Source organism: Antennarius striatus, chromosome 20, assembly GCF_040054535.1.
Source record: "Antennarius striatus isolate MH-2024 chromosome 20, ASM4005453v1, whole genome shotgun sequence".
In the NCBI taxonomy this organism is placed as follows: domain Eukaryota; kingdom Metazoa; phylum Chordata; class Actinopteri; order Lophiiformes; family Antennariidae; genus Antennarius; species Antennarius striatus.
This window is the reverse complement of record NC_090795.1, coordinates 92790-114050: the sequence shown is the minus strand read 5'-3', so window position 1 is coordinate 114050 and position 21261 is coordinate 92790. Positions and strand designations below refer to the sequence as shown.

General features: G+C 49.3%; 1 protein-coding gene across 2 annotated transcripts; it reads left to right on the top strand.

Moving 5' to 3' along the window:
- The first annotated feature begins 238 nt into the window (after nucleotides 1-238).
- Nucleotides 239-20020, top strand: rps6ka3b (ribosomal protein S6 kinase, polypeptide 3b). Of its 2 annotated transcripts, none has more exons than XM_068304623.1 (21): nucleotides 239-523; nucleotides 4007-4066; nucleotides 8175-8291; nucleotides 9829-9910; nucleotides 10020-10100; nucleotides 10190-10269; nucleotides 10532-10638; nucleotides 10782-10819; nucleotides 12464-12606; nucleotides 12769-12839; nucleotides 13701-13789; nucleotides 14011-14075; nucleotides 14614-14716; nucleotides 15040-15149; nucleotides 15846-15968; nucleotides 16043-16132; nucleotides 16339-16497; nucleotides 17868-18106; nucleotides 18181-18298; nucleotides 18380-18520; nucleotides 18967-20020. In XM_068304623.1, the coding sequence occupies exons 1-21, from the start codon at nucleotides 473-475 to the stop codon at nucleotides 19087-19089; spliced, it is 2190 nt and encodes a 729-aa protein (XP_068160724.1). In that variant the 5' UTR covers nucleotides 239-472; the 3' UTR covers nucleotides 19090-20020. The 2 variants fall into 2 exon arrangements, with proteins under 2 accessions (XP_068160724.1, XP_068160723.1); XM_068304622.1 differs by having other exon boundaries at nucleotides 15843-15968.
- Nucleotides 20021-21261: the final 1241 nt, after the last annotated feature.

The following is a 21261-nucleotide window of genomic DNA, read 5'->3' as shown; positions in this document are numbered from 1 at the left end:
GACCTGTTCATTTACATGTTTATCAGTGTTTCCTTCTTTTCTCTCGTCACTGGTAGAATTAGAACTCTTTAAAGTAACACCCGTTCTTCCTTTAAACTGACGTTGACTTCCGCATCGCCTGAAGGTTCCCGCCCCCTCTGATGACGCAAGTGACGCTGTCGTCTGACGGACAGGTAAGATGACACCGGCCGCCATATTGGGGAGGAACGGAAGTGAGTGGGAGCGAAGCCCCCGGCCCCCCTCCCCCAGGGGGCGGCGCTAGCCGCGAGACACATCCGGACTCGGGAGGTGTTCGGTCGGTTCGGCTCGTGAGCTCCGCTGAGGTTCGGGTCCGAACACGGAGTGGAAGCTGCACCGGAAGTAGCTGCAACTGTTCCGAAGAAAAAAGAAGCCGGAAGAGGACGAGAGTCGCGCGACAGTCAGCCGGCGCGGACCAGAGGAATTACGGAAGAGGAAGAGGAAGAGGAAGAGGATGCCCCTGGCTCAGCTGGCGGACCCCTGGCACAAGATGCCCACCGGGGAGGTGAGTCCGTTCACACCCGGTCGGGTGTGGAGGACACCTGAAGGAGTTCAGAGGCGGGAACTCCGGTCCGCGGTGACCGACCTGGGGGGGGGGTCACACCTGATACCTCCTACCGAGAGAGAGAACTACTTCACTTCCATGAGCGCGTCTTTAGAGTGGAGAGGGTCAGGGTTAGGTTTAAGGGTTAGGTTTAAGGGCTAGGGTTAGGTTTAGGTTTAAGGGTCAGGGTTAGGTTTAGGTTTAAGGGTTAGGTTTAAGGGTCAGGGTTAGGTTTAAGGGTTAGGTTTAAGGGTTAGGTTTAAGGGCTAGGGTTAGGTTTAGGTTTAAGGGTTAGGTTTAAGGGTCAGGGTTAGGTTTAAGGGTTAGGTTTAAGGGTCAGGGTTAGGTTTAAGGGTTAGGTTTAAAGGCTAGGGTTAGGTTTAAGGGTCAGGGTTAGGTTTAGGTTTAAGGGTTAGCTTTAAAGATCAGGTTTAGGTTTAAGGGTTAGCTTTAAGGGTCAGGGTTAGGTTTAAGGGCTAGGGTTACGTTTAAGGGTCAGGGTTAGCTTTAGGTTTAAGGGTTAGCTTTAAGGGTCAGGGTTAGGTTTAGGTTTAAGGGTTAGCTTTAAGGGTCAGGGTTAGGTTTAAGGGCTAGGGTTAGGTTTAAGGGTCAGGGTTAGGTTTAGGGTTAAGGGTTGGCTTTAAGGGTCAGGGTTAGGTTTAAGGGTTAGGTTTAAGGTTTAAGGGTTAGGTTTAAGGTTTAGCTTTAAGGGTTAGGGTTAGGTTTAAGGGTCAGGGTTAGGTTTAAGGTTTAAGGGTCAGGGTTAGGTTTAGGTTTAGCTTTAAGGTTTAAAGGTCAAGGTTAGGTTTAAGGGTCAGGGTTAGGGTTAGGTTTAAGGTTTAGCTTTAAGGGTTAGGTTTAAGGTTCAGGGTTAGGTTTTAGGGTCAGGGTTAGGTTTAAGGGTCAGGGTTAGGTTTAGGTTTACGGGTAAGGTTTAAGGGTAGGGTTGGGTTTATGGGTTAGGTTTAAGGGTTAGGGTTAGGTTTAAGGGTCAGGGTTAGGTTTAAGGGTTAGGTTTAAGGGTTAGGTTTAAGGGTTAGGTTTAAGGGTCAGGGTTAGGTTTAAGGGTTAGGGTTAGGTTTAAGGGTCAGGGTTAGGTTTAAGGGTCAGGGTTAGGGTTAAGAGTTAGGTTTAAGGGTTAGGGTTAGGTTTACGGGTAAGGTTTAAGGGTAGGGTTGGGTTTATGGGTTAGGTTTAAGGGTTAGGGTTAGGTTTAAGGGTTAGGTTTAGGTTTAAGGGTTAGGTTTAAGGGTTAGGTTTAAGGGTTAGGTTTAAGGGTCAGGGTTAGGTTTAAGGGTTAGGTTTAAGGGTTAGGGTTAGGTTTAAGGGTTAGGTTTAAGGGTTAGGGTTAGGTTTAAGGGTCAGGGTTCGGTTTAAGGGTCAGGGTTAGGTTTAAGGGTTACCTTTAAGGGTTAGGTTTAAGGTTCAGGGTTAGGTTTAAGGGTTAGGTTTAAGGGTTAGGGTTAGGTTTAAGGGTCAGGGTTAGTTTTAAGGTTCAGGGTTAGTGTCAGGGTTAGGTTTAAGGGTCAGGTTTAAGGGTCGGGGTTAGATTTAAGGGTCAGGGTTAGGGTTAAGAGTTAGGTTTAAGGGTTAGGGTTAGGTCTAAGGGGAGGATTAGGGATAGGGGTAAGGTTAGGATTAAGTGTAAAGTGAGATTTAGGGTTAGGTTTAAAGTGAAGTTTAAGATTAGAGTTAGGGTTAGTCTTAAGAGTTAGGTCTAAACTGCAGTTTAGGGTTAGGATTAGGGATAAGGTTAGGGTTAGGTTTAAGGGTTAGGTTAAGGGTTAGGTTTGAGGGTTAGGTTTAAGTATTAGGGGTTAGGTTTAAGGGTTAGGGTTAGGTCTAACGTGAGGTTGAGGGTTAGGATTAGGGATAAGGTTAGGGTGAGGTTTAAGGTGGGGTTTGGGGTTAGGGTTAATGGTCAGGGTTAGGTTTAAAGATGAGAGTTAGGCTTAAAGGTTAGGTTTAGGTCTAAGGTGAGTTTTAGGGTTGGGATTATGGTTAGGTTTAAAGTTAGGGTTTTGGATGAAGTTCGGGTTAGGTTTAAGGTGGGGGTTAGGGTTAGGTTTAAGGTGGGGATTTAGGTTTAAGGTAAGGATTAGGTTTAAGGTGAAGTTTAGGATTAGGTTTAGGGGTTAGGATTAGGGATAGGGATAAGGTTAGGGCTAGGATTAAGGTTAGGGTTAGGTTTAAAGTTAGGGTTAGGGATAAGGTGATCGTGACCTTTGTTCCCTCACATAGATGTCTCCTCAAACGTGTGGTATTAGATGGGTTTGATTCAGCGGGTTTGAGGTTCACACCTCCTTACGGGTCAGGGGTCAGGGGTGTGGGTGACTTTGTTTGATCGTACAGCTCGGGTAAGGGTGTGTGTTCGTGTTATTTCCTGAATGTGTGGTCATATGGTTTGTGTGTAATGGATGACTCATCGCTGCAACAAGCCCGTACCTGTACTCACCTGGATCACCTCGCTTCAGTCGGTCGGGAGTCCTGGTCTGGGATTCTGAGCCACAAACACACAAAGATTGTAGATGATGAGAAGGCGCCCTAAGTCTAACCCCCTAATCCTAACCCCTAACTCTAACCCTCTAACCCCGTAACCCCTGACCCATTTTCTGCTCTTGCGGGCCACATTAAATGGTGTGGAGGGCCACATTAAATGGTGTGGAGGGCCACATTAAATGGTGTGGAGGGCCACATTAAATGATGTGGAGGGCCACATTAAATGGTGTGGAGGGCCACATTAAATGATGTGGAGGGCCACATTAAATGGTGTGGAGGGCCACATTAAATGATGTGGAGGGCCACATTAAATGGTGTGGAGGGCCACATTAAATGATGTGGAGGGCCACATTCGTCCCCAGAGCCTTGAGTCTGACAACACATGTGCTCTAACTTTTAACCTCTAACCCATCAGAGGTGGATGATCGGAATAGACTGAAGCCCCTGAAGCTGAGTTACCAGCTAGTTAGCTCAGCGTCCCTGCAACACTGGAGCTAGCGTCACTAGCAGATAACAGCATTAGCGGAGCAGCACCTGGCTAACAGACGTGTTTGTTGACTGTACAAACACTGAGGGGTCAAAGGGAGCCAAACCAACAGGATGGAGAGGCTGTTGGTTCGCAGCCCTCCTGTGGGTTCCTTCAGGGTCACATGATGTCCCTCCTTCCTGGGGAACGACTTCCTGTGGGCGACACGCTCTGACTGGCGGTCCCAGAGAACCAGGAAGTTGTTTTTCCTGTCGGACTGATCCTCATCTGGTCGTGTTGTCAGAAGCAGCTTTTCCTGAAATGCTGCCTCCATTCACACTCCCAGAGGTCAGAGGTCAAGGACTGAACACGTGTCCAATCACAGAAGAATGTTGTGTGCATAGCAGCAGGGAAGTGTGTGAGCCTGACGCTGTGATGTCACACACCATGACACGTCACGCCTGTGTGTTTGTTTCCAGGACACGCATCACGACCCCGAGGACTCGCTGGGCGATGACGACCCCATGACCTTCAGCAGCGTAAGTCCGTCCGTTCACCTGAAGCAGGGGAGGCTAGTCCTGTGAGCTAACCAGCTAACCGCTGCTGACAGCTGCTTGTTCTAATGCTAGCAGCAGCTAACAGATGCTAGCAGCAGCTAGCTGCCGTGTGCTCCTGATGAAGGTTCTCTGTCAGAGGTCTCCTCTGGTCCGTCTCGTTATTTATTGATGATGTTCTCGGGGGCGGGGCTGGTGTTCCCTCCGGTGCGGCGCCAGGCGGCGCCTGATGATGTCATGATGTCTGTCCTTGATGTCAGGATGAGAGCCTGGAGACTCAGCTCTTCCCAGAAATCCGATCCAGGAACATTTAAAAATCAATGATCTCCGCTGACGAGAAGCTGAGAGCTTTTCAAGGGGGGGGTCCCAGAGTTCACCCGTCCACTGGCCCCCAGTGCATGATGGGAGTCCTGCCGAGCCAGAAGAGTGGACCGACCAATGAGTGTGGGAAGAACAGTTCTGATTGGTCCAGTGTGAAAGGGCCTGCCCCTCCCCCTCCCGAACGGCCCCGCCCACTAGACCGGAGCATTAGAGAAAGTGGAGCGAGGAGCTTTGATTGTGTGTGTGTGTGTGTGTGTGTGTGTGTGTGTGTGTGTGTGTGTGTTGTCAGTGTGGCATTGTAGGTATTGTTGTGAGGTGTGTGATGATGATGATGATGATGATGATGATGATGATGATGATGATGATGTGAAACCCAGCACCGTGTTTCCTGAATGCAGCACGGCCCTGGAACCGACCAATCAGACTCAGACACGGGGTTCTCCTTGTGAGGCCCCGCCCTGCTGCCGTACAGGAAACGAATCATCGATCATCCAATCAGTTTTAACTGATCGATTGGTTCTGACTTTGCCGCAGCTCCGGGAACAGGAAGGACTTTTAGTTGTCAGTACTGCAGTGGATCAGTGGGTGTCAGTCAGTGGCTCCAGGCGCCCCCTGCTGGTCCCAGGAAAGGTTTGGTTCTAGACCAGGTCTGTAGATCCTCAGTTTGGGACGTGGATCGATGAATCAGCGTTTATCAACTGATCACAACCTGGTTCAGTTCTTCACCAGAGAGACTCCAACTACTTACCTATACCAGTACCTACTGACCTATACCAGTACCTACTGACCTATACCAGTACCTACTGACCTATACCAGTACCTACTGACCTATGCCAGTACCTACTGACCTATAACAGTACCTACTGACCTATGCCAGTAGCTACTGACCTATACCAGTACCTACTGACCTATAACAGTACCTACTGACCTATACCAGTACCTACTGACCTATGCCAGTACCTACTGACCTATAACAGTACCTACTGACCTATGCCAGTACCTACTGACCTATACCAGTACCTACTGACCTATAACAGTACCTACTGACCTATAACAGTACCTACTGACCTATGCAAGTACTTACTGACCTATACCAGTACCCTACTGACCTATACCAGTAGCTACTGACCTATACCAGTAGTTACTGACCTATACCAGTACCTACTGACCTATACCAGTAGCTACTGACCTATACCAGTAGTTACTGACCTATACCAGTACCTACTGACCTATACCAGTAGTTACTGACCTATACCAGTAGTTACTGACCTATGCCAGTACCTACTGACCTATACCAGTACCTACTGACCTATACCAGTACCTACTGACCTATACCAGTACCTACTGACCTATACCTGCAGTTACTGACCTATACAAGTACCTGCTGACCTATACCAGTAGTTACTGACCTATACCAGTAGTTACTGACCTATACCAGTAGTTACTGACCTCTACCAGTACCTACTGACCTATACCAGTACCTACTGACCTATACCAGTAGTTACTGACCTATACCAGTAGTTACTGACCTATACCAGTACCTACTGACCTATGCCAGTACCTACTGACCTATACCAGTAGTTACTTTCCTCTACCAGTACCTACTGACCTATACCAGTACCTACTGACCTATACCAGCAGCTACTGACCTATACCAGTACCTACTGACCTATACCAGTAGTTACTGACCTATACCAGTACCTACTGACCTATACCAGTAGTTACTGACCTATACCAGTACCTACTGACCTATACCAGTACCTACTGACCTATACCAGTACCTACTGACCTATGCCAGTACCTACTGACCTATAACAGTACCTACTGACCTATGCCAGTACCTACTGACCTATACCAGTACCTACTGACCTATAACAGTACCTACTGACCTATACCAGTACCTACTGACCTATGCCAGTACCTACTGACCTATAACAGTACCTACTGACCTATGCCAGTACCTACTGACCTATAACAGTACCTACTGACCTATAACAGTACCTACTGACTTATGCAAGTACTTACTGACCTATACCAGTACCCTACTGACCTATACCAGTAGCTACTGACCTATGCCAGTAGTTACTGACCTATACCAGTACCTACTGACCTATACCAGTAGTTACTGACCTATACCAGTACCTACTGACCTATACCAGTAGTTACTGACCTATACCAGTAGTTACTGACCTATACCAGTACCTACTGACCTATACCAGTACCTACTGACCTATACCTGCAGTTACTGACCTATACAAGTACCTGCTGACCTATACCAGTAGTTACTGACCTATACCAGTAGTTACTGACCTATACCAGTAGTTATTGACCTCTACCAGTACCTACTGACCTATACCAGTACCTAGTACCTAATGACCTATGCCAGTAGTTACTGACCTCTACCAGTACCTACTGACCTATACCAGTACCTACTGACCTATACCAGTACCTAATGACCTATGCCAGTAGTTACTGACCTATACCAGTAGCTACTGACCTATACCAGTAGTTACTGACCTATACCAGTAGTTACTGACCTATACCAGTACCTACTGACCTATGCCAGTACCTACTGACCTATACCAGTAGTTACTTTCCTCTACCAGTACCTACTGACCTATACCAGTACCTACTGACCTATACCAGCAGCTACTGACCTATACCAGTACCTACTGACCTATACCAGTAGTTACTGACCTATACCAGTACCTACTGACCTATACCAGTAATTACTGACCTATACCAGTAGCTACTGACCTATACCAGTAGTTACTGACCTATACCAGTACCTACTGACCTATACCAGTACCTACTGACCTATACCAGTAGTTACTAACCTATACCAGTACCTACTGACCTATACCAGTAGTTACTGACCTATACCAGTACCTACTGACCTATACCAGTAGTTACTGACCTATACCAGTACCTACTGACCTATACCAGTAGTTACTGACCTATACCAGTAGCTGTTGACCTATACCAGTAGCTGTTGACCTATACCAGTAGCTGTTGACCTATACCAGTAGCTGTTGACCTATACCAGTAGCTATCTATCTAAAGCTACTGACCTACGATAAACCAGTGGCTACTGACCAAAAACGACTGACCTGATGTAAAGGATGGGTCAGTGACTGACGGTATAGGTCAGTGACCTGACGGTATGGGTCAGTGACTGACGGTATGGGTCAGTGACTGACGGTATGGGTCAGTGACCTGACGGTATAGGTCAGTGACCTGACGGTATAGGTCAGTGACCTGACGTATAGGTCAGTGACCTGACGGTATAGGTCAGTGACCTGACGGTATAGGTCAGTGACCTGACAGAGGACTCGAACTGGACTCCTGGAGTCAGAGACGCCCCGTCTCATTGTTTTTTTAGAACCTGGATTCTTTAACTCTGCTCCCGTCATTACATCACTTCCTGTTTCCATCCTGACAGTGACACAAGGCTGAGCTGTGATTGGACGGATCAGTGTGTGTTGAACACACACAGGTGAGGATGAGGAGGATTTCCCTCATCCTGTGATGATGATGTCGTTTTAACGTCCTGCGGTGAATCATCTCGTCCTCCAGCATCTTCTTCGTTACTCACCGATATTCTCTGGTCTGTTGATTTGGTTGTGTAACAGACTTGATGGGGGGGGGTCATTCAGACGTAGAGACGAGGGGGCGTCAAAAACGTTTCCTGGAGTATTACTGATGCAGCCCATCAGACGGATGTACCCCCCCATGGCACTGCCAGGTAACCGACCTGCCGGTGTCGTTCCAGGACGACGTTCCAGTGAAAGAAATCAGCATCACTCACCATGTGAAGGAGGGGTCAGAGAGGGCCGACCCCCGGCAGTTTGAGCTGCGCAAAGTCCTGGGACAGGGCTCCTTCGGCAAGGTGAGTGTGTTCACACACCTGAGTCACCCTCACGTCCCTGAGTCACACAGCCTGTTGCCATGGAGACGGCAGACAGTGGGCCATCGGTCCATTCAGAGGCATGTGACATCATGTTCCTTCAAAGATAGCTTTGGTGATTCACAGGTCACCGTCTCCCCCAGTCACACCTGTCATCTGAGAGGTCAGGTCAGGTGATCAATGTACCTACAAAATGAACTGTCTGCTGTTCACTGCTACATCACTACCAGATCACTACTACACCACTGCTACATCACTATTACACCACTGCTACATCACTACTACATCACTATTACACCACTGCTACATCACTACTACATCACTATTACACCACTGCTACATCACTACTACACCACTGCTACATCACTACTACACCACTGCTACATCACTACTACACCTCTGCTACATCAATACTACACCACTGCTACATCACTACTACACCACTGCTACATCAATACTACACCGCTGCTACATCACTACCACATCACTATTACACCACTGCTACATCAATACTACACCACTGCTACATCAATACTGCACCACTGCCAGATCACTACTACACCACTGCTACACCACTACTACAACACTACCAGATTAAAAAACATTTTTTTAAAATCTTATATACTGGTTTGATCCCCAAAGGGAAATTAAGAAGGCACACTCTAGCTACTGATTCAAACGCATGCATACATATATATTAGTGAGTACAGGCCCCTGTATCACACACACACACAGGGGAGGTAGAGTGGCAGCAGCTCCTTCTTGGTGCGCCTCAAATGAGCAATTTGTAAAGGGGACGGCACCTTGCTCAAGGGCGCCTCGGCAGTGCTCCGGAGGTGAGCTGACACCTCCCACTGTCAGCTCACCTCCGGGTATTTTTTGGGGGGGGCGGGAGCGGGAATCGAACCGCCGATCTTAAATCATAGGACGACCCGCTCTACTGCCCGCTTTACCACTGAGGCACTGCCGCCCCCTCACTACTACAGATCACTACTAAACCACTTCTAAATCACTACTACATCACTGCCAGATCACTACTACACCACTGCTACATCACTACTAAATCACTTCTACACCAGTGCTACATCACCACTACACCTTCAACTACATCACTAGTACACCACTGCTACATAATTACTACATCACTGCTACATCACCACTACACCACTGTTATATCACTACTACACCACTACTACATCACTACTACACCACTGTTTTATCACTGCTACACCTCTACACCCTCTATTACATCGCTTCTACACAATTGCTACACCACTACACCCTCTACTACATCACTGCTACATCACCACGACACCACTTTTACATCACTACTACACCACTGCTACATCACCATGACAACACTACTGTACTACATCATTACTAAATCATCACCACACCCGCTACTGTGTCATTACTACACCACTACATCATTACTACATCACTACGACATAGACTACTACCTCTTGACATTAGGGCGAGGTGAATCATGGACTTGGTTCTCACACTGACGTGTGTGCAGGTGTTTCTCGTGAGAAAAATCACGGGACCTGATGCTGGTCAGCTGTACGCGATGAAGGTCCTGAGGAAGGCCACACTCAAAGGTAGGTCATCTCGCCCTACTTCCACCCAGGAGGTGGAACGGTGTGGGGGGGGGTTCCGTTCTAGATCACCTCCTTTGGTATCACGCGGGTTGTTCTGATTGGTCTCCAGTGCGTGATCGCGTCAGGACTAAGATGGAGAGGAACATCCTGGTGGAGGTCAACCACCCCTTCATCGTCAAGATGCACTATGGTGAGAACACCGATCTGCATCAGCCAATGAAAAGCCAGACCTGCCAGTTGGCCTTGTTTGTTTCACTCCGGTGTTTGCTGCCTCCTTAGCTTTCCAAACAGAAGGGAAGCTCTACCTGATCCTGGACTTCCTGCGAGGAGGAGACCTCTTCACTCGTCTATCCAAAGAGGTGAGGTCACTCCGCCCTCAGGGTTTTTCAGGCGGACTAAATGTCTCTGGATTCCAGTGGACCTGAAGATCAGGTTGGAACCTGAAAACATTGAGTTCCTCAGAGGAAGCCTCCAGGAGAACCCAGGTTCAGCAGCTGGACCTGAGCAGTCGACCTGCTCTCATTTCAGATGGAGACCAGTCTCCAGATCCTGCTTCAGATTGTAGAATGGCTGTGACATCATCTCTGATCGTCCAATCGGGTTCTCTCTCCTGTCCTGTAGGTCATGTTCACCGAGGAGGATGTCAAGTTCTACCTGGCTGAACTCGCTCTGGCCCTCGACCACCTGCATGGGCTGGGAATCATCTACAGAGACCTGAAGCCAGAGAAGTAGGTCCACACACACACACACACACACACACACACACACACACACACACACACACACACACACACACACACACACACACACACACACACACACTGCATTATAAATATTCCTGTTGGACTAAAAGTCACTCCTGTCATTTCAGCATCCTGCTTGATGAAGACGGACACATCAAGCTGACGGGTGTGTGTGTGTGTGTTTGTGTGTGTGTGTGTGTGTGTGTATTTGTGTGTGTCTGTGTGTGTCTGTGTGTGTGTAGGTGGGTTAGATTTATGGTTAGATATACTTCTGATATATAGTAGTACTAGTACTGTAATAGAGGATGTACTACTGCAGTACAGGTAGTCGCCGACTTACGACCGCGATTGGGACCGACAGATCGGTCGTAACTCGACTTGGTCGTAAATCGACTCTTAAGTAAAAATTCAATCCAGCAGCGCTGGTTCTTGGCTGGGGGTCGTCCGGATCGTCAGCTGGGGCAGCGTGTGGGTTGGTGGGAGCGGGAGACCATCTTTTCATAATCATTGTGAGCTTTGTCTGAATTGTTCGTTTCTTTTTCTCCTCATAAATTTCACGATATGGACGGAAAGCGTCGTTTGCCATCCGTTCAATCCTTGCAAATGTTTCTATGTTCTATGTCCATTTCTTCAAAGTGTGCACAGAGTTTATTTAACAGGGAAAAGCCTTCTGACAAGCCTTTGGTGGTGAACATTTTTTCTGTTTCTTTCTCTGCTTCTCTTCTCTCTTCTTCTTCCACTCTTTCTTCTTCCAGCGCGATCAGTTCTTCTTACAGCGCGATCTTTCGTGAGTTCTCCAAGGAGAGGTTTTTTGCCAGTTTCACTATTTTCTCTCGAATCTGATCAAGTTCTTCGTCACTTTCAAATCCAGCAGAAGAGTTCACGTAACGCTTGACAGTTTTTCCATACGCCATTCATACATTTCTCCGTCACAGCCTCCTAAGCAGCCCAGCCCATCAGTAGTGGGCTGGGCTGCTGATCTCAGTGTGACTGAACAGCGTGTGTGCGCCGTGGGGACTGGAGAGAGCGCGGGAGCCTCAGAGCGTGAGTACTGTGGCTGGAGGGAATGCCCACGTTACCTGGACATTGTGGTCGTAAAGTCGGTCGGTCGTAAGTTGCACAGGTCGTAAGTCGGCGACTACCTGTAATATACATCCTGTTTGTCAGTTTGATGCTCTCTTGTTGGACCTGGTCTTGGTGGACCTGGTCTTGGTGCTGGTTCAGTTCTGTCACCATCAGCTTCACCATGAGTGACTGACTTGTTTTCCTGAGGGAAGGATGGAGCGTGAGACTGACAGACGGATCGGTGCAGCTTCTGCAGTGATGCAGTCGCTGTAGGTCTGTGGTGGTGAAGAAGGGGCTGAGTCGTAGGACGAAGCTCTGGATTTATGGTCAATCTACGTTCCTACTCTCACCTATGGTCAGGAGCTTTGGGTCGTGACCCAAAGGACAAGATCCCGGATTTTCCGGGCATCTCCTACTGGGAGCAGACCTCCAGGAAGACCTAGGACCCGCTGGAGGGACTATGTCTCTGGGCTGGCCTGGGAACGCCTCGGGCCCCCCCGGAGGGGCTGGAGGAGGTGTCTGGAGAGAGGGAAGTTTGGGCATCCTGATGAGACTGCTGCCCCCGCGACCCGGCCCCGGATAAGAGGTTGAAGATGGATGGATGGATGGATGGATGGATGCATGGAGGTGCTGCATGTGGACTGTGCTCACTCACACACACACACACACACACACACACACACACACACACACACACACACACACACACACACTGTGCCCTGGTGAACCCCTGGTGTGTGTCCAGACTTCGGCCTCAGTAAGGAGTCCATCGACCAGCAGAACAAGGCGTACTCCTTCTGTGGGACGGTGGAGTACATGGCCCCTGAGGTGGTGAACCGCAGAGGACACACCCACAGCGCCGACTGGTGGTCGTATGGCGTCCTGATGGTGAGCCACCGGAACACGTCAGCTGATCCGTCTAATCAGGAGATGCTTTGAATGTCACGTGAGGTTAAAGCCTGAACAGCTCTGATTGGATGAAACCTGGTCCAGCTGTACACCACAGGAAGAGGTTGGTGAACACGTCACTCACTGGTGTCTCTGTCTCAGTTTGAGATGCTGACTGGAACGCTGCCGTTCCAAGGAAAGGACCGGAAGGAAACCATGACCATGATCCTCAAGTAAGACTCAGTCCTGTCCCGTCCAATCAGCAGCCAGCACTGTTTGTTGAGCTGAGAGACAGCTTCTTAACACTAACCCTAACCCTAACCCTAACCCTTCTTAACACTAACCCTAACCCTAACCCTTCTTAACACTAACCCTAACCCTAACCCTTCTTAACCCTAACCCTGACCCTAACCCTCTAATCCTAACCCTGACCCCACTCCCGGGCCCCATGTGCCAGTGCACTTCGTAGTTCCTTTTAAGGAACTACGGTTTTTACTGTACCTAACCCTCTAATCCTAACCCTGACCCCTGACCCTAATACTCACCCTATCCCTAACCCTGACCCTAACCCTCTAACGCTAACCCTAACCCCTAACCCTAACTCCTAACCCTAACCCCTGACCCTATCCCTAACCCTAGCCGTCTCACCCTAACCCCTAACCCTAACCCCTGACCCTATCCGTAACACTGACCCTAACCCTCTAACCCTGACCCCAGAGGACTCTTCAAGTGTGACCAGGGTGCTGATAGTTGACCTGTTACCTATCCAAAGCTGTTTAAGTCAATCCACTGGACTGTAAGAGTTTCTGGAAGAGGTTTCGTCTCTCATCCAAGAGACAAAACCTCTTCCAGAACTTTCTTAAGGTCCAGTGGATTGACTTAAGCAGCTTTGGATAACCATGACCTGATAACTGAGAACCTACACACAACCTGTGACCTAGGTTGTCATGTGTTCCTCTAACCTAACCCTAACATGAGAGAGTGACTTTTATTTTGGAGGAAGTGATGAAGAGGAGCAGGAGGTGCTGGGTGTGGTCTCCTGCGTCAGGTGTTGGTGTGTGACGGAGCTCCTCTGGTTTCTGTCCTGGTTTCAGGGCCAAGTTGGGAATGCCTCAGTTCCTGAGCTCAGAAGCCCAGAGTCTCCTGAGGAACCTGTTCAAACGCAACCCGGCCAACCGACTGGGTGACATCACACACACACTCACACACACACACACACACACACACACACACACACCCACACACACACACACACACACACACACACACACACACACACACACACACACACACACACACACACACACACACACACACACTATCATCAGACCCAGGGGAACCAGTAGAACCAGCAGCAGTGGTGTGTTTACTGACGCTGCTGGTGTGTTCTTCTGCTGTCTTCAGGAGCTGGACCAGACGGTGTGGAGGAGATCAAGAGGCACCAGTTCTTCAGCACCATCGACTGGAATGTCAGTGTCTCCGTTCACTGGTGTTTGGTTAGGGTTAGGGTCAGGGGTTAAGGTTAGGGTTAGGGGTTAGGGTTGGGTTAGCGTTGGGTCAGGCGTTATGGTTGGGGTTGGGGTTATGGTTGGAGGGTTAGGGGGTTAGGGTTGGGTTAAGGTCAGGGGGATAGGGTTCGGTTGGGGGGTTAGGGTTGGGTTAGAGTTGAGCCAGGCGTTAGGGTTAGGGTCAGGGGTTAGGGTTGGGTTAGAGCTGGGTCAGGGGTTAGGGTCAGGGGTTAGGGATTAGGGTTAGGGTTAGGGGGCTAAGGTTGGGTTAGAGTTGGGTCAGGCGTTATGCTTGGGGTTATGGTTGGGGTTATGGTTGGGGGGTTAGGGTTGGGTTAGAGTTGGGTCAGGCATTATGGTTGGGGTTAGGGTTAGGGTTAGGTTGGGGGGTTAGGGCTGGGGATTAGGTTAGGGGTTAAGGTCAGGGTTAGGTTTAGGGGTTAGGGTTTGGTTCGGGTTGGGTTAGTTTGGTTCTTACGTCCCCCCTTCCCCCCTGCAGAAACTCCTCCGTAGAGAGAGTCAGCCCCCCTTCAAACCGGCTGCAGGGCGACCCGACGACACCTTCTACTTCGACCCAGAGTTCACTGCCAAGACACCCAGAGGTCGGGCTGCTGACGCTCCTCCTCCTCCTCCTCCTCCACTTCCTCCTGCTCCTCCTCCTCCACCTCTTCCTCCCCTTCCTCGTCTTTCTACTCCTCCTCCCCTTCCTCCTCCACCTCCTCCTGCTCCTCCTCCTCCTCCTCCTCCTCCTCCTCCTCCCCTCCCCCCCCTCCTCCTCCTCCCCTTCCTCCTCCTCCTGCACCTCTTCCTCCCCTTCCTCCTCCTCCCCCCCCCCCCCTCCTCCTCCTCCTCCTCCTCCTCCTCCCCCTCTTCCTCCCCTTCCTCCTCCTCCTCCATTCATGTAACATGTGGTCTCTGTTGTCAGACTCTCCTGGCGTTCCTCCGAGTGCCAACGCCCATCAGCTGTTCAGAGGATTCAGCTTTGTGGCCATAACTGAAGACGATGAGCAGCCGCAGCAGCACACCATCGTTCAGGTACCACGAGTACACAGCAGGGGTGCAAGTAGTAGTAGTATTAACAGTAATATTAGAGGTATTAACAATAGTTTTAGTTGCAATAACAGTAGTATTAGTGGTATTTACAGCAGTAGTAGATATATTAACAGTAGTATTAGTGGTAATAACAGTTGTATTGGTGGTATTAACAGTTGTATTAGTGGTATTAACAGTTGTATTAGTGGTATTAACAGTAGTAGTAGTATTAGTGATATTTACAATTGTATTAGTGGTATTAACAGTAGTACTAGAGGTATTAACAGTACTATTTGTGGTATTAACAGTTGTATTGATTGTAATAACAGTTGTATTAGTGGTATTAACAGTTGTATTGGTGATATTCACAGTTGTATTAGTGGTATTAACAGTAGTAGTAGTATTCGTGATATTTACAATTGTAGTAGTGGTATTAACAGTAGTACTAGAGGTATTAATCTCTTAATTTCCCTTCGAGGATTATAACAATGTATTAAATTAAATTAAATTAACAGTACTATTAGTGGTATTAACAGTTGTATTAATTGTAATAACAATTGTATTAGTGGTATTAACAGTTGTATTGGTGGTATTAACAGTTATATTAGTGGTATTAACAGTTATACAGGCATGAACCTGATAGAAGTGTTGTTGTGTTGTGTCCTGTATTGTATTGTGTTGTGTTGTGTTGTGTAGCAGCTACACAGGAGCTCGTCCCACTTCTCGGACGCCTATGAGATGAAGGAGGACATCGGAGTGGGGTCCTACTCCATCTGTAGGCGCTGCCTGCACAGAGGCACCGGCATGGAGTACGCCGTCAAGGTATGGGGCAGCATCGCACCCAGACGCCCTGTGACGGCGTGTGACGCCACCCATAACTGAATCTTCTGCCTCAGATCATAGACAAGGCCAAGAGAGACCCGACGGAGGAGGTGGAGATCCTGCTGAGATACGGACAGCACCCCAACATCATCACCCTGAAAGACGTGAGCACTAGCTCGCTGCTAGCAGCGCTGTTCTACACAGCTTCACTTGTTTTCCTATAGCTAGCTTCAGTTGTTTTAAAGGCTAGCTGTCTGCTAGCAAGAGGCTAGCATTGGCTTTCTGGAGGACGACATTTAGCATCCGTTGTCGGTCGTGCTGCCTTCACTGTCGGTCGTGCTGCCTTCACTGTCGGTCGTGTTGCCTTCAGGTGTTCGATGACGGCCGCTCGGTGTTCCTGGTGACGGAGCTGATGAAGGGGGGGGAGCTGCTGGACAAGATCCTGAGACAGAAGTTCTTCTCGGAGCGAGAGGCGAGCGCCGTGCTGTTCACCATCACCAGGACACTGGAGTACCTCCACGTGCAGGGGGTATGTCAGTCACCAGCACTGTTCACACCTCAGGGTCACCAGCACTGTTCACACCTCAGGGTCACCAGCACAGTTCACACCTCAGGTATGAGTAAAACTACCCCACCCCCAGTCAGGTGGACGCCGCCCATCTGCTGCTCCAGGTCCACGTATGGAGGTCAGGCTGGACTTGTCAAGTGGGGTGGGCTTACCAGTGGGGGTGGGGTTACCAGTGGGTGGTGGAGTTACCGGGGGGGTGTGGTTACCGTGGGGGTGGAGCTACCGGTGGGGGTGGGGTTACCACAGGTTCTTGGTTCCTGCTCAGGCAGCAGTTGGTGTGTTGTCTGGGTTTGCGCTAGCCATTCTCCACGTCGCCACAGGCTGGGTTCTAGCCTGTGTAGCCACAGTGGCGACCGAACGCTCCCAGTGGCGACCGAACGCTCCCGGTCATTAAATATGCACTGGGGTCATGACCTCTCGTCCAATGAAAAACAAAGATTCTGTTTTTCCAAGCTGAACCCGTGAATTGGTGTAAGACAAGGAGAGGACCATCGATCAAAAGAATCCAGTGTTTCTAGTAGAGTTTGTGTTAAAGTCCTCATTAATAAACAAATGGTGAATGCTGAGAGGGGGGGGGGGGGGAGTGGAGACAGACCGATCAGAAGGTCAATGAAAGATATTATCAATACTTGTTAGTAGTCTTAGACTTTTGTTCCCTCTGACCAGCAGGAATAACCAGCGATGATGTAAATGTGTTTTCACCTCGCTTGATGTTTTATATGCCTTTTTAAATTGAAATGAAAAATCATGTTATTGAATTAAATAAACTAAACTAAACTAAACTAAACTCTGTCATACCAATGGTGTTGGTGGTGGTCAAAGTTAAAATGTCTTCTAGTCTCAGTAAACTACCAGTAAACACTGAGTAATATTTAGTCTGACTGTATCTTCAGAGTGAATGAAGTTTTCAATGGTTGAATCTCACATTCATTCCTGCATCAAGTAGGACAGAAATAAAGAGAGTTCAGCTCCAGCTGCTGGCTTTAGGGGGTTTTTGGAGGGAAACTGAACACAAGATTTTGTCCTCAGAATGCAGGAAAACAACCCCGTTTTCTAAAACATTTTCCAGGGGAGGGCCCCCGGACCCCCCTGTGGGGGTGTCCCCCCCATGCCCTCCCGCGACAAGTGTTGCTCGTCTGCGCTCTGCACCGGTGTCGTGGACACAGAATGTGGCTTTTGTGGCTTGTTCAATTCTTTTACACTGACCCACAGCGGTTAGTCACACTAGCTCCTGGTGCAAGACCAGATTGTGGGCGTGAGCCGTGTTCTCTTTGGTGTGTTGTGGGCGTGAGCCGTGTTCTCATTGGCTGACAGGCGGACCCTTGTTGCAGGTGGTCCACCGTGACCTGAAGCCCAGTAACATCCTGTACGTGGACGAGAGCGGGAACGCCGAGTCGATCCGCGTGTGTGACTTCGGCTTTGCCAAGCAGCTGCGGGCGGAGAACGGGCTGCTGATGACGCCCTGCTACACCGCCAACTTCGTGGCCCCCGAGGTGCTGAAGAAGCAGGGCTACGACGCCGCCTGTGACATCTGGAGCCTGGGGGTCCTGCTCTACACCATGCTCACAGGGTAGGTGGGGCCACAACACACGGACGCACCTCCGTGGGCCACACCCCTGAACCCGCCCCCGTCTGTCCCTCCAGGTTCACGCCCTTTGCTAACGGTCCAGAGGACACGCCCGAAGACATTCTGGCCCGGATCGGCAGCGGGAAGTTCTCTCTGACAGGGGGGTACTGGAACTCCGTCTCCAATGAGGCCAAGGTACGCCCCCCCACAGGACGACCCCTCATGTCTCTGTGTGTGACCTCTGACCCCTGTGTCGTTTCACCATTAATCCCTCAGGACCTGGTGTCCAAAATGCTGCATGTGGACCCCCACCGGCGGCTCACAGCGGGTCAGGTGCTGCGACACCCCTGGGTGATCCACCGGGACCAGCTGCCCAAGTACACCCTGAACCGGCAGGACGCGCCGCACCTGGTCAAGGTGACACCTGTGGTTGCCATGGAAACAGTCAAGCATTCACACAGTGAAACAGTCAAGCATTCACACAGTGAAACAGTCCAGGTTCACACAGTGAAACAGTCCAGGTTCACACAGTGAAACAGTCCAGGTTCACACAGTGAAACAGTCCAGGTTCACACAGTGAAACAGTCCAGGTTCACACAGTGAAATAGTCCAGGTTCACACAGTGAAACAGTCCAGGTTCACACAGTGAAATAGTCCAGGTTCACGCAGTGAAACAGTTTAGAATCCTCTTGATATAAAGTTCTTTACTAATGATTCTTTACTAACTACATCTACAGATAATACAGATAATTAAATGTGTGTGTGTGTGTGTGTGTGTGTGTGTGTGTGTGTGTGTGTGGATGTGTGTGTGTGTGTGTGTGTGTGTGTGTGTGTGTGTGTGTGTGTGTGTGTGTGTGTTTCAGAGTGCAATGGCTGCCACCTACTCTGCCCTCACCAGGAACGTCCCTCCGGTCCTGGAACCTGTGGGCTGCTCCACGCTGGCCCAGCGGCGTGGGCTGAAGAAGATCACCTCCACTGCCCTTTAACCTTTAACCTTCCACTCAACCTCTATTTGACCTCTGCCAGACACTCCCCTCCCCATCTGTGGTCCAATGGGACAGGCTACTGGACCTATTAATGCCAGACCACACCCTTCCATCCCTGCCCCTCAACAGTCTCTCCTGATTGGACGTGATGGTGTCAGCTGACCGCTGGCTGAGCTCCAATCAAACCTGCTGACTTTGCGGCTTCAGACAATCAGCTCCGCCCCCACAGCTCAGACGGGTCCTGTGTCTGTGGAGCCAAAGTGCTAAATCCATTGGACGGTTTACAGGTGGAGGGGGCGGACCAGAGCGCCTCCTGGTGGGAGGGGCTGGGATCCGGTTCTGGTGTGGATCCGGTTCTGGTGTGGATCGGGCAGATCCCTTGTGCAGCTTTAACAGGCTGGTGGAACCACGTGACCTGATGACATCACAGGACGCTGCCAGAAGCCGCTAAGGCTTCTGGGAAGCACCTCACACACGACTAATTCAGGTTCTGGTGCCACGGTCACGCGTCTCCCAGTCAGGTCCAGACCCGGCAGCTGTGATGGAGATTCTGGTTCCCAGTTCTCCCAGTCAGACCCTGAGGTCAGAGGTTAAACCCTGCCTGACTGCAGGTTCTCTGTAGACGTTCTACTGGGTACTTGGGTCGCCATGACGACGGGGGTGTTTTGGGTGACCTGTCCCTTTAATTCACGGCCTCAGCTGTGACCACACAGCGTGCTGTGATGTCATCATGTACCTGGACATGTGTGTGCCTTGTCTGACCTGGTGGGCGTGTCCACCGCCTTCTTGATGGGAGGGGCTTCTCCTCAAGCAGAGCTGTGGTTCAGATGAGTGCTTCCTCTTCCTTCTCTTCCTCCTCTTCCTCCTCTCTCTGTTTTTCAGTAGAGTTTGGTTTTTCTACGAAAACAATAAAAATCAGCTGATGAACGAACGCCTCATGGCTCAGGGCTCCGCCTCCTTCTGGTAAGGCTCCACCTCCTAGTGAGCGTCCCAGTGGGGGTGAAACATTCCCAGTTCTCTAGCTATGTACGCAAAGTGTGTGTGTGTGTGTGTGTGTGTGTGTGTGTGTTTGTGTGTTCCTGTCGTTTTGGGTGAAGCTCGTAAGTTGTGACGTGACAAACTTTAATCAGGACCGGTTCCTGTCCTGACCCAGTTCAGTGATAATAATAACAGTAATAATAAGAATAGTCATAGTCAACTTTATTGTCCAATGTTACATATATACACAACATACAGCACACATTAAATTACAGTCCTCTCTGACCCACAGGCAGTAAAAAAAACAAAAAAGAACCGCTGTGGAGGAACCACTTCATAGTAAAAGTAATAATAATAATAATAACTTGGAAATAGGCAGTCACAGACTGCAACATCCCGCGACACCCCTGAAATCAAAATTTTACCCTGACCTACTTCAAATCCTCCACCTTCTTGATCTCTTCTCCCTGTAACCTCACTCTTCCACTTGGGTCCCTCTCATTCACACACATGTACTCTGTCTTACTGCGGCTAACCTTCATTCCTCTCCTTTCCAGGACAAACCTCCACCTCTCTAGCTTCTCCTCCACCTGTTCCCTGCTCTCACTGCAGATCACAATGTCATCTGCAAACATCATAGTCCATGGAGATTCCTGTCTAACCTCGTCTGTCAGCCTGTCCATCACCATAGCAACAAGAAGGGGCTCAGAGCTGATCCCTGATGCAGTCCCACCTCCACCTTGAACTCCTCTGTCACACCTACACACACCTCACCACTGTCTTACAGTCCTCATACATGTCCTGCACCGCTCTAACATACTTCTCTGCCACTCCAGACTTCCTCATACAATACCACAGTTCCTCTCTGGGCACGAACACACAAACACTGACAATTACAATACATCACTGCTTTGAAGCGGGATGTAATAATAAGGACAATAACAATAATAACAATGTAATAATAATTACTATAGTAATAATAATAGTAACAATAATAATAACAATTATCCAATCCAATCTTTATTTGATGAGCACTTTACCACAACTGCAGTCGACCAATTATATTAATAATAACAATATGATAATCATAATACTAATAATAAAGATAATAGCAGTAATGATAATGATAATAATGATACCTGTAGGCATGCAGACAGGGGGCGGGCAGCTCCCCCGTGACCCTCCAGTCACCAG